Here is a 12,894-nt window from a genome sequence, read left to right as displayed (position 1 = left end):
ATTAGAGCTAAGAAAGTATGCCAATCCTACAAAGGGAATGTGTCAGCTGCTTACTATTAATAATAACCAAACTATTTGTACAAACGTCTAAATGCAAGATGCAAAATTCAACACTCACCAGAGGACAGCTCTGCAGGCTGATGCAGCACATGCTTAAATACAGGGGAAGACAATATATTTTGGCAGATACATAACTACAAAGTACAAACAGTTGGACATTGGTTGCCAACTGTGTGATCTTTTTCTTTTTAAACATGAAAAACATACTATTGTATGTCGTTTTTCAAGATTTTTAAAAGAATATTGAAAACCATGAAAAACAACTTAATATAGTATTTTGTGTAGGGTGGGGGTATCATTTATTTGAAACGATGAAAAACATACTATAGTTAGTAGATTTTCCTAATCTTTTTGAAAACTATGAAAAATGTAGTTTTTCATGGTTTTCATCATTTCTCTCATAATTGTTTTTATAATTTTTTAGATGAGATGTTTAGTACCTCTGTATGTTTAGGACTCTTTAACCATAGTCAGGACCATAGTCGGTATGTCAGTATCATGATCAATATCATGTCAAGTATCATGGAATCATGGTCATGTTTGTACCATGTCAGTATCATGGTTAGTATCATGCCACTATCATGATAATATAATGGTTAGTATCAGTATCATGTCAGTATAATGGTTAGTATTGTCAGTATCATGTCACATGATAATGTTGCAAAATGAATGTGAAAAGCATGCCCAGAATAATAATGAGCATATTTATTTAATTCTAAAAATAGTTTTTTTCTTACAAAATGTGTATTCCAAATACAAAATTATGTAACAGTTTTTTTTTAACTTTAATTTTCCAAATGTGTTTCTTTCCCACACCACAAAAAAAGAAAAGTCATAATCATAATAGTTATAAATCAGATAACTGAGTTGACAAAATAATTGTAGTGCTACAATCTACCCCAACTAGTTTGAGACTCGAGAGCCCCATGGCGACAGACAACATTCACACAGGAATGGAAATGTGATATTCATCTATTTATGGTACAGTTCTAACGTCTTATGATTTTTTCTCAACCAGTAAATCTGAAAGTGGGGTCCGGAGACACCCCCAGCGGCCCTTGGGGTGGTTCCAGGGGGTCCCCAGTGAAATGATGAACGTTTATGCCAATTTACAAGCTCGCAACAATCGAAGCGATTCGAAACGTTGTGAGCCTGTAATGTAGAGGGATTTTTGCCTATATGACATGCACAAAGTAGGGACGGCAGGTAGCTAGAATGTAATTAAAGAGAGAAAGTACTGTATAAGAGTATAACTCTGTTTAGGGGAGCTGTGTGAAGTTCAAATCTGGACAACTAAGTTGAATCATTGTCCAAGTCAAATATTACTAGTACTGACTAAAGGCTCGATACAGCTTTTTCTGGTTCTATTCAGTTTCTGGCCTACAATTGTGGTTGCACTGCATTGGAAAAGTAATCTATAAATTACTCAAACTTTTATGAAGTGTTAGAAACTAAATTTTTCAAGATGAAAAAATACTATCACACATACTTTTGCCCAGCCCAAGTCTCATCAGTGAAGAAGCATTCACTGTAAAGACTACAGTTTGACAATACAAACACAAGTCATCAATGACAGATGACAAATTAACATCTCCCAAGATAAAACAAATAGAAAAAGAAAACACAGAAGAACTGAATAATAACTTATGAATGTACATTAATTAAATTTGGACAACAATAGTGAGAAATAGTTTTGGGGAAACTATACAACCTCTGTTTTAGTGTGACTCCACTAAACAAAACACCACTTGTATTTGCGCATTCCATCAATGTGCAATCCCACCTGGATTATACAATTGCTCGTGGCTATATCAGTCATACTGATCATCAGCTTAATCAATCCAATTTCAATAATTTGATTATAAATCACGTCATCACATTCCAATCCAATACACATAACATGCCCTCAGTATAATGCCCAATCCAGAATGTAACTCTCCCTCCTCCTGTATGCATTTATTATCTATTTATTCTTACTGTAGGTTAGTCTGCACTTGTAGTTTGCTACCTTGCCCACACCATATCCAAGTATATGTCTCTGAATCAGAGACAACTGCTGCCACCTCTCACACAGTCATCATTTGCCCAAGTTAGTAAAGTCAAAATATAAGGGAGGCTAAAATGCTATTAATAATACATTGACTAATGTTAGACAGATAACACATGATATGGAAGATAGAGAACACAGCCTATAAAACACAGTCAATAAACACATTAAAACAAGAATATAAATGAGAGGAAGAGAATCAGGGCTCATTTAAATTGAATTCACTTCAGTCCTTTTTTTAGCAGCCACTCAAAAGCAATGAAACGTTTAATCACCTAAAAGTGTAAGGCAACATTTGTGTTCAAAGTACCTGCTACAGGTTTGAGTTGATTGCCAGCTGCTAGGTGTAGTGCTACCAGGATAAGCAGGACATAAAGCAACACTGGTTCCCGTTTGGCAGCTGACAGGCAGTGTTGCACAAATGTTTACCTGTAGCCAGATTCTGCAAGTAAATTAATCAACTTTGTTCAACAGTGGCTGTCATATCACTTCACAGAAAATGAATGAGCTTCTGGCAAATAACTTCTTGCGCTGCTGCTGATGTATGGAAAGACTTGACGAAGGGATCGTAAATGACTGTTTATGACTGATAGGCTGACATTCCTTTCAACTCTAATTCACCAGAGACTGATAGTTGGATGTCTCCACATCTAAAACGGGTTCACAACTTGTGAGGCCATGTCTTTACTTCCAGTTGACCACACCATAGCATGCTGAACATAATTTTAAGGAAGCCAAGAGGTAAGAACCTAAAAATGATAACCGAGTGTCAACAAAGTCTATGGGTGTAACTGCTCCCTCTCTCTAATGAGGCTCAACATGAGCTTGTAAAAACACTAACCAATGGCTTCATCACTGGCATATTGGGAAAGCATGTACTTCCTATGTAAAAACTAGAGTTTAGAATGATGACAGGTACAATAAAAAAGGAACGTGCCACTAGCGTCTGCGTCTCCCTCTGCCTCTGCCTCTCCCCCGGCCACGCTTGGGTGTGGAAGCCTTGTTCGGGGACGCCTCCCCTTCGTCAGTGTCCTCCACCACCAGCTGGTCGCCCTCCCCAGGATCCAAGTCACCCTCGTTGACCAGGATTGCATCCTCTGGAATGTTTGCTCCTCCTGCATCCTCCTCACTTTCTTTCTTCTCTGTTGCATCGGACGCATCCTCCTCTCCTTCCACCGTCTCCTCGTCCACCGTCTTCTTCTCCATGACGACTCCCTCTGTGATCTCCAGCTGCTCCTCCACCACCTCCTGCACGGTCTCCTCCATCACCACCACAGCGCTGCTGGTCGCCATTGTATCCGCGTCTTTAGCGGTAGTAGTGGAGGTAGAGACAGTGGTGGTGGCGTTGCTGTTGGCTATGGCCTCCTCCAGTTTCAGGCGATACTGCTCTGCCTCCTCCTCCTTCTGGAGGAGTTGCTGCCGGTACTCCTGGGCCTTCCTGTTGGCCTCCTGTAGCTGCCGTTCCAGCTGCTCACGGCTGTCCTTGGCCTTCTGCGGGGAGAGTACAGGCAAATGGAGAGGAGTATAAATTAGCTGAACAGATGACTGATAAACCCGTTAAATCTTCTATTCATTTTTTCATCTTATCTTATTGTGTTATGAGCTGGTACATCTGTATTTTCTTAAAGAAAGTGGAAGCTTTTGCCAGAGTCTATAAATCATATTAAATGTTATTTAATGGTTGACTGCTATTGCACTATGTACCACAGACTACATTAAATAACAATACAAAGTGGCAAGCATAATAATGCTTATAATTATATTTATGTAAGCATTGAGCAATATTTAAATTTCAGTTTCTAAATTATTTAGAGCTTGTGAGCTTATTACAATCTGCTATTGTAAAAGATTTAATACAAAGAATATATATATATTTCAAAACTTTACCTAAAATAACATGCCCCAAACATGAGGGCCAATTTAATCCATGGAGAATGAAGGAATATGTCAAATAAACATGATCACTTTTATCACAGACAGCAGTGTTTTCAGTGGTTAAGTATAGGTGTACAGTAAATGGCTGCTATTATTGGCTCACCTTTTCTTTAGGGCTGGTATGATTAGCTGTATTTTCAGCCTTCCTCTTGCGTACGGGTATAGTCTGCTGAGGTTCGTCCTGGACCACCTCCTCTGTGATGGCACTGGCTGGCACCGCCACCACTGGAGACACAAGAGTCTTAGAGCAAGGCAGCTTCAAAATAGTTAAGCCTGATTAACTAGTTAAGCCTGATTAATTGTGTACCAAAATACACGATGTATTGTGCTGTAAATTTGCTACTTTCGAATCGATACGTACCGATCATCCTGCGTGCAACTAATTATAACTCAGGTCTGCTGTCTATCTATCCATACATTATATCCTGAAATGGGTGTCAAAGGATTTCCTTCTTTAATTAACATCCATTACAAAAAGTAACGTTACAGAACAGAATAATTGTGTGTATTTTACCTCATGGTGGCCAATGACACAATTAAGTAAGTCTGAACTTAAAAGAAATAAACAAAAAGTGTTTTCTACTCACTTTGCGTTCCTTGCATGGTGACAAAAAACTGCTGACCGAGGCCAGCTGGCTGCAGGTTGCCATGTTGATCCGTCACTATGGTGATAACCCTCTGACCTCCTTCGCCCACTGCATGCTGTATGGCCGAGTCTACTGACTCCGCAGCAATTGTATCTTCGGTTTTGACTGAGGGAGACAACAGATTGCTGTGTGGGTACTGGGTGGGAACAACCAAGCACTACAACTCTTTCACTACATTAATGAACAAGTACATCTCATGTTAAATATTGGAGCAGGAAACAGAATGTCGACTTAAATGTTAATAACGTTATGCTTTGAATTGCTGTTGTAAATGTATCGACGTACCAGTATTCAACCACACCTAACAAACAAAACTGTTTTCTACAAATGATTTAAGCCTGAATTCCTAAATGATTTAGACAGCTTCTCACTGAGATACACAGCATGCTTGTACCTAACAAATGTGCATGAGAGATGTTGATTACACTGACTTCATCTATTCTGATTTAATAAATTCCTTCTATTCAGAATAGTAGAATTTGGAGAATGGTGGAGGGATAAAACAGGGCTCCAGACATTTGTCCCAGCTAGTGACGCAAGCATTTTGCATAATTCTTTATCGTACTACTTAAATAACTATATTTCTAGTTAATACAATATATTGTATACTACAATACATCATGTTCTATGGACGTATTATGGATATTTGTTTATCATCCATGAATGGATATCATCATGATTTGTGGACATATGAATGCTATTTATACAGTATCGGATATCACCATGATCTGTGGACATATATGAATGCTTGAATATACAGGGTCCCTACTTGTCTTGGTGGTAACGAGGTCCGAGAGGTTCACGATCCCCCCTGTAGGGATTATGTATTGGGGCTCTGGGTTCATGTTCACTTGGTTCTGCATGACGTCCTATCGACAAAACACACATACACCACGCACACAGAGTGAGATGTTATCTAACTGTAACACAGAGTGTCCTGCATCCTAACCAAAGCCTACACACTTCTGTTACATAAAGCCGTAGTGGGAGAATTCAGATCTTATCATGTTTAGGAATATTCTGTTCCTACCCATAGTCACCATTACAGCTTAGACTTGATTTCACAGAGTGGATTAATCCTCCTAAACTATCTCTTTTAGTTAAAGTAATAATCTATTTATAATATAAGGCCTAAGCCATTCCTCTGTGAATGTGGGTATTGTGGTGGAAAATTAGTGGACTATCTATTCTATAACATGGCTGCTTCTCAGCCACAGAGGTTCGATTTGAAACCATGGCAACACTGCTGAGAGAGGCTTTCTTATTTCAGGGCAGTTTATACTTAGGAATTTAAAGCACATTTGAAATGATACAAACCGCGCACGCACGCACGCACACACACACACACACACACACACACACACACACACACACACACACACACACACACACACACACACACACACACACACACACACACAATTCATTTTCTCCTTCACTTTGCCTCTCTTCCCCACCCCTCTCTCTCTATCCATCTATCTCACTGCCTCTCTCGTTGCTTCCTCTGTCCATCCCTCTCTTTCTCCCCCCCTCCTCTCCCTCTCTGTATGACCTCATCACTCTCACTCTCTCTCCCAGTGTCTCCTCCCTGCTTTCACCTGCAGGAGTATCATCAGCTCAGTGTTGCTGGTGTCCATGGCGATGTCGAAGGGTGTTTTGTCAAACTTGCTGAGGGAGTGAACATCGGCTCCATATTTGAGCAGGAGCTCAGCCACCTCTCTGTGGCCATGCTGGGCTGCCCAGTGAAGAGCAGTCATCTTCAGCATGTCCTTAGCGTTGATGTCTGCGCCACTCTACATGGCCATGTGGCACCCCCAGGTGGTGGGGAGAAGACCATGTTATATTACAAAGGATAAAACAACAATAAATAAAAGCCAACCATATACATTGTTTTAGATATACATTTTAAAAAGTCTAACTCATGTTGATTAGGTGATGTAAAACAAACAGTGACAAAACAAACATTAAATTCTCTTTATTGTTAATGGCATTTAATGTTTGTGTTAGGGACAAGATGACGTAAATTTTCCCTTCATTGTCAATGGCCTTTTTAAAACAAACATTGAACTAAAAACAAACAATTTAACCTGTATATAGGAGGGGCTAGCGCCCCTCAAAAATGTTTAGAAAGGATATTATTTAAAACTTTATAGAGTAACAGGCTCTCATGCAGTTACATTTACCTTTTGTATTCTTAAATTATGACTTGTCTACAGAGGCAGTACTAAAAACAATCAAATTTACTTCAACTGAATAAACATACAAGCCTGCATTCTAGCACACTGGGTGTTGCTAGTGCATATTATTGAACCATGTGACTGAAACATGTGTGGGATTATGAAACAGAAGAAAATACTAACAGGGTATTGATTCTTGTCTCAGTTTAAGCAGAATGAGAACCAGCAAAAAACAGTTGTTATTGCACATCGTTATTCCCGGGGCTATTTTATGGGCTGTGATGTCATGTACGTCGTTATTCCCGGGGGCATTTGCCCTCTGAGCACTGGGCAGTGATATCATGTAGGCCAACCAAAAGTGAGTCAGAGGGAGAGGTGTTACACCGTTTTAATTGGCTACTGGACTGTGACGTCATGTGTGTCAATACATCATCATCATTGAGTAGAGAGCTACTCGAGCCCACACTATCCTATGCACAGCTTTGTCCATTTGTGTGTACCCCATGCCCATAGTGATGTTTTCATTGGCAGAGCACCCCATAGCGATGATTTGATTGGCTGAGCAAAGTACTGTAACGAATCGACCCTGCGAAAGACCCGGTTCGACTCCAGCTCAGGGTGCTAAATGTTACAGTACGTATTGAGGATAAAAATTGAAGACAGAAAATTGAGGACACCACAAGTGATTAGGATAAAACATGCATACAAGTGAGGTCGCCAATTGTGATTGGCCGGAATGTGATGATGTATGATGACAAGAGCGCCCCTCACTTCACACGGGTGTGATTTTAAACATTTCACTTACCCTAACAAGCAGCTCCACTATACTAGAGTGGCCCTCTGTTGCTGCCATATGGAGTGGGGTCCTGTCCACCTTGGTACGTGCATCCCTGCTGACACCTGCACGGAGCAGCACCTCGGCTGTGGAGTGGTGACCATATTGAGCCGCTAGATGTAAGGGGGATGTGCCCAGCTATATCATAAGGAAGACAACAAAGTCATTTTGAGAAGTCACATTACACTTTAAGACTTCTGGCTATCGCTCTGATCCAGACAGAGCAAATCACATTGAATGAATGAATTACACACACACACACGCGCACACGCACACGCGCGCACACACACACACACACACACACAGTCCCACACAACTCATAAGAAATGACAGTTGGTGAAAGAAAAAAGAATATCAGAGGAGAGTATGTGATTAGAAAGAGGGACATGAAGAAACTCTTGCATAAGAGGTGCACTGGTAATGAATGGTAATGGTAATAAGGGTGACACTAGTAAAATGAATGGTTAATAAGGGTGACTAGTAAAATAAATGGTTAATAAAATAACACTAGTAGTAATGAATGGTGAATAAGAGTGCCACTAGTGGTAGGTAATGAATGTTGAATAAGAGTGCCTCTTAGGGGTAAACGGTGCATTTAAGAATTGTGCATTTATATAGCGCCTATATCCAAGGCGCTTTACATAGATTGTGCATTACATTCACCCATTCACACACACACACACATTCATACACCGATGGTGGCCGAAGCTATGCAAGGTGTTCAGTGTCTTGCTCAAGGACACTTCGACACCAACTCTGGGGGAGCCCGGGTTCGAACTGGCGGTTACCATCCAGCCACTCTAGTACCCCTGAGCCACCGCCGGCCCCGGGGTAGGTAATGCATGGTGAATAAAAGTAAACACATTGCTTTGGTTGTGGGGGCCAAGGAGCAGTAAATCAACATTGTGCTGTAGAACACTAAGAACAGTGATTCGCAACCTGTAGTAATAAAATAATAATATGTATGTAAATAAATTACCTGGATTTATTTTTCTTTTAAACCTTGAAAAGGTAGTTTTCTTTGTGATACCGATAAATACAGTAGGACTACTGTGTTAGTTCTGTTGATACAATTCAATTCAAAGGAACTTTATTGGCATGAGAAAATATTCGTTTACATTGCCAAAGCAAGTGTCAAAATATAATAAAACAGTTGAAAATGGGGAGTTGGAGGGGGTACAGCATTGTGTAAACAGAGCTATGTCACATTGTGTCGTTATATACATGTTATATATGGTATGAAGCTTTTTTAAACCAATAGCAGCAATCCTTTGAAGTCATTTTGCGACAAAAAGCTGCATTTCTTTCTCTACACTATTTAAATGGTATACAAAAGAAAAAAAGCCTCAAGCCGGAACACAATCATTGATCATTCAAATAAATGCGGCCCACCTATCTGGCCATTGAACCCGTACGGCAGTTGAAAAGTGGTGAGTCCTCTGGCCGGCTCCTCAGAATTTAATTAGCTGACTATTCCGCTGGTTATAAAGACTAGATTGTAAATATGAAAGTAATTTTCTGCACTTTCTATTTAAAGTATAGCTATAAGTAATAATATGTCAAAATATTAATGACCTTTCTTTTTTTTCCTCAGACAGCCAGGCGCCAGCACTGAGTAAAACTCCAATACTTAGAAAAAAATCACCTGCAAGGAATTTCTTGACATAAAGTAGCTCATAATAATGTCTACCGTGGATTTTTATGAAACAAACACTTTTGTACAGCTGCAATTTTGGTGAGTTTGACATTAATATAATTAGATAGGACTTTGTCTGTTTGGATGTATGGGCGGTCAATGGCAAATTGACCGCACAGAAAATGTCCCTGCTAATCCGAATGAAAGAAATGGTGTCTAGTAAAAAGATTAGTGTTTTATTGTTGGTGAGAAGGGCAGCTGAAAAGTGCAATTGTGTGTAAAGCAGCAACAATGCGCTAGTCTGTCTGTCACTCTGGGGGGGTGGGGGCATAAAACTGCCCCAAAACAGCAAAAATATTGCGCGAGCGTGAAGGGGGGCCCTTCGAGCTTCAGTGCCCATGGGGCCCTCAGAGGTGTTAATCCGGCCCTGGTATTCTGAACATTTTGAGCATCTCAGAACATCTGTAGCTCCAACGGTTTAGAAGATAGAGGCATGTTTTAAGTGGTATTTTGCCCCGGATAGAGAATCTTTCACAGTTCCTAAGTTGTTTGCAGTGTTCATATTAGCCAAGAACAGTTGAGATATTCTCCGCTGAATGAAGTGCATACATATCTTAGCTTAGTCTTGGAGTAATTTAGGAATATGAAAATGGACAGTATAGAGAGCATATTTCCAGTTCCATTAGTAGAAGATGTTAGACTAAGCGCACTAAATTAAGAAATCATAATATAACTTGTAAGATGCTAAATGTAAATGAATGGGAATCAAAACATTATAGGCTACCTTTCTGTCTCCTGTCCCAAAAATGGCATTTTGTTTCAATAGGCAACTAATTAAGGCAACTAATTAAAATTAAATTAAATAACACAAACATGTTTCCTGTGTATAATATGTCTCACATATCAATGTACAAAATATACCAGATTTGTTTCACACGTGCAGATTTGGGCAATCATGACATGAGATGATATCGTGATTCGTTATTATAAATTCATAACACTCACCCAGTCTGTAGTAAAAGGAGCTCCATTGGCCATCAGAGTTCTGACATCATCGTCTTGCCCTGACCGCGCAGCCTCCAACAACCGCTTACCGAGGAAAACCAGCGACATCTACTGGACAGAATGAGAAAGAATTGCATGGAGATATCAAAGAGAAATATTGTTTACCAATACCATCCAAGGCATCCAGGATTCAAACTAACGTGCCTGCGGTGCCTCCCCTATAGAGCCTTGTATTTTTGCTCATTTAAATGGCAAAGAAGCATATTTGATCACAATGTTCCAATAGTCGATCTCTTCCTTTCAATTTGACCATATTTTTCCAATTATCTTGATGCATATTCATGTTCCCTCGAATTTAATTGTGGGATTGACAGGATACTGACATACCGTGATTATAATATCTATGCAAAGGATGCTAAACAACTGGAACAAATGTGTGTAATGGGGTAATACAAACATTACTACTGTCACAAATGAGTTGGCATAATACACAATAATCGTTGTAGGCATTGGCAATTAAAATAAGTAGCCTATGGGAAGGGCAATCTCTAGTTTATTATAGCCACCCATGCAATTTAAACTGACTTGCACACATAGTAGCTAGGCTATTGTAAATTTTAGTGTAACACTGATACAAATTAATAGAGCAACTATACTTGAAAATGTCATAGGATGCTTTGGCTAGAAATAGTGTATGCTTTCAGCGTTTTCCATATACTTTTCCCCTTTGTTTTTTTTATGATTTTTGAACGATATGTCCTTTAAGGCCTAGCGTTGACTCGTTCACCACCAACTAGATTATATAAAGCACTTTTTACTCGGTATATCACTAAAGCACGGCAGATATAATCATGTAAAAATATTAAATGAGGTTCGTTATACGTTTGACATGTTATTTCGCTTTGTTCCGGTGGAAGTTGCGGATACTAAAACACTGTGGCACATCAGCTACTATTATGCTATTTCCACATCCGCTATTCTGTTGTGTTGGCTGCGGCTCGGGTGAACACTACTGCTCCTATGATCTGCTTGTCTGCTTGTTGTTATTGCGATGCGTTTGAGATAAACGTAAAACGTTCGCATCTTATAATGCGCGAATAGATCGCAATTAAATAGCATGCTTGTCTTGTGCTTTTTAGTTCACGGCTAGCGTTAGGTCCTTTGCTGATGTCGAGGAAAAGCTGTCAAAGAAACGATTAAAGGAATTAAATAAGTAGTAATCGTTGTGTACTTGCCTTAAAAAGATGATGTCAAAGCGGCTAGTGTCAAATGAAGCTGATGGAAATGCGTTTTGGATTGGTGCACTTTCGAAACTTCCTTGCTAAGCAAAATATCATTTGTTTTTATTATTTGTGGGTCAAATATGGCGGCTGCACCATAGACGTGAAAAGGAAGCGCTTGTGCGCAGTCTCGCATGGCGCACAAATTCAAATGTTTTGGCCATAATGGTTTTGGCAGATGAGACGGCCTACTACAGCATATTATTATTATACACTATACATTATACACTACTACAGTGTAATGTATATTATATAAAAAAGTTCTACGAGTTAGATTGGTAGTTTGCCGTAAAATTCAAATAATACTATAAATAACCAAGATGCCCTGAGGGCGAGATTCGAGAAGCAGGTGCTGAAACTAATGGGAATGCCCATATATGGACTTTATTTTTTTAATTGGAAGGGAAAAACGTGTGCTAACTAATTAGTTAGGGCCATATAGGGGGTGAAGCCAGCCCAGTTAGGGCCCAGCAGAGCCATAGAGTAAGACAGAGTTACGCAAACTCCGTTCACTTCAAGGGGCCAGTGTGGGCGGCTCTTCTACAAAGACTTATATTGGTTTATCCCTATTTGAAGGCTTCAAATCGGGACAACCGGAAGTTTACGGAATGCATTGGAGTAAAAACTCAAAAGGGAGACAAGAGTAAAGACGGGTGGGGATGGATCGACAGGTCAGCTCCATGGAGGTCAGATGTAGAGTTGCTGGCCGGCCGGCTCCATATTCAGATCTAGGTGATGATCCAGTCTTCTCCATGTATGGCTATCCAGGGTTTGATGAGGTCAGTGTTGTGATCAGCCGTGACGGCCAATATGGTGGCGTGACGTGGCACGAGGTGTGATGGACTGACAACCAGTTATCGAGGCGTGACGGTCGGACTGACTGACAGGTTTTCATAGTAATCTCTAATCTGCAACGTACAGTCGCAATAATAATACATACCGGTAGTAATCATTACATGAGTGAAATGTGTTCAGTAAAAGGAGTTTACCTGGCTCTTTATTGAACAGAAAATAAGTTTTACAGGTGTGTCATCAATTTCATCCAGTCAGGCGAGAGAACCCATTTATCAGTTTTAATTTTATAGTGTTGCAATTTCACTTGTTCATCCTGTATGAGTTATCTATTCTAATAAGGGCCTTTCTCAGCCCCACCCCGCTCCCATTGTTTATATTGTGTTTAGGAACCAAGATGGCCTCAGCACCAGGAGGGAGTGAGGAGGGGTCGACATATTCCCTTACTGGGCTTATTTGTCTGTGTTTAATGGCTGCTCC

At 40.0% G+C, this 12,894-nt stretch overlaps 1 protein-coding gene across 1 annotated transcript; it reads right to left on the bottom strand.

Moving 5' to 3' along the window:
* Positions 1-750: 750 nt before the first annotated feature.
* Positions 751-11,705, bottom strand: LOC310856413 (GA-binding protein subunit beta-1-like). The gene is made up of 8 exons (XM_083761829.1): positions 11,578-11,705; positions 10,343-10,450; positions 7,672-7,839; positions 6,288-6,482; positions 5,459-5,558; positions 4,630-4,794; positions 4,146-4,267; positions 751-3,598 (listed from the first exon to the last, which is right to left on the bottom strand). Exons 2-8 carry the CDS (start codon positions 10,448-10,450, stop codon positions 3,047-3,049), a joined length of 1,410 nt encoding a protein of 469 aa, XP_083617955.1. The 5' UTR covers positions 11,578-11,705; the 3' UTR covers positions 751-3,046.
* Positions 11,706-12,894: the final 1,189 nt, after the last annotated feature.

The sequence above is a fragment of the Protomyctophum parallelum genome (assembly GCF_964188405.1).
Source record: "Protomyctophum parallelum genome assembly, chromosome: 3".
NCBI classification, from domain to species: Eukaryota; Metazoa; Chordata; class Actinopteri; order Myctophiformes; family Myctophidae; genus Protomyctophum; species Protomyctophum parallelum.
Note: the sequence above shows the minus strand (reverse complement) of the source record. Positions and strands in the feature narration are given on the sequence as shown.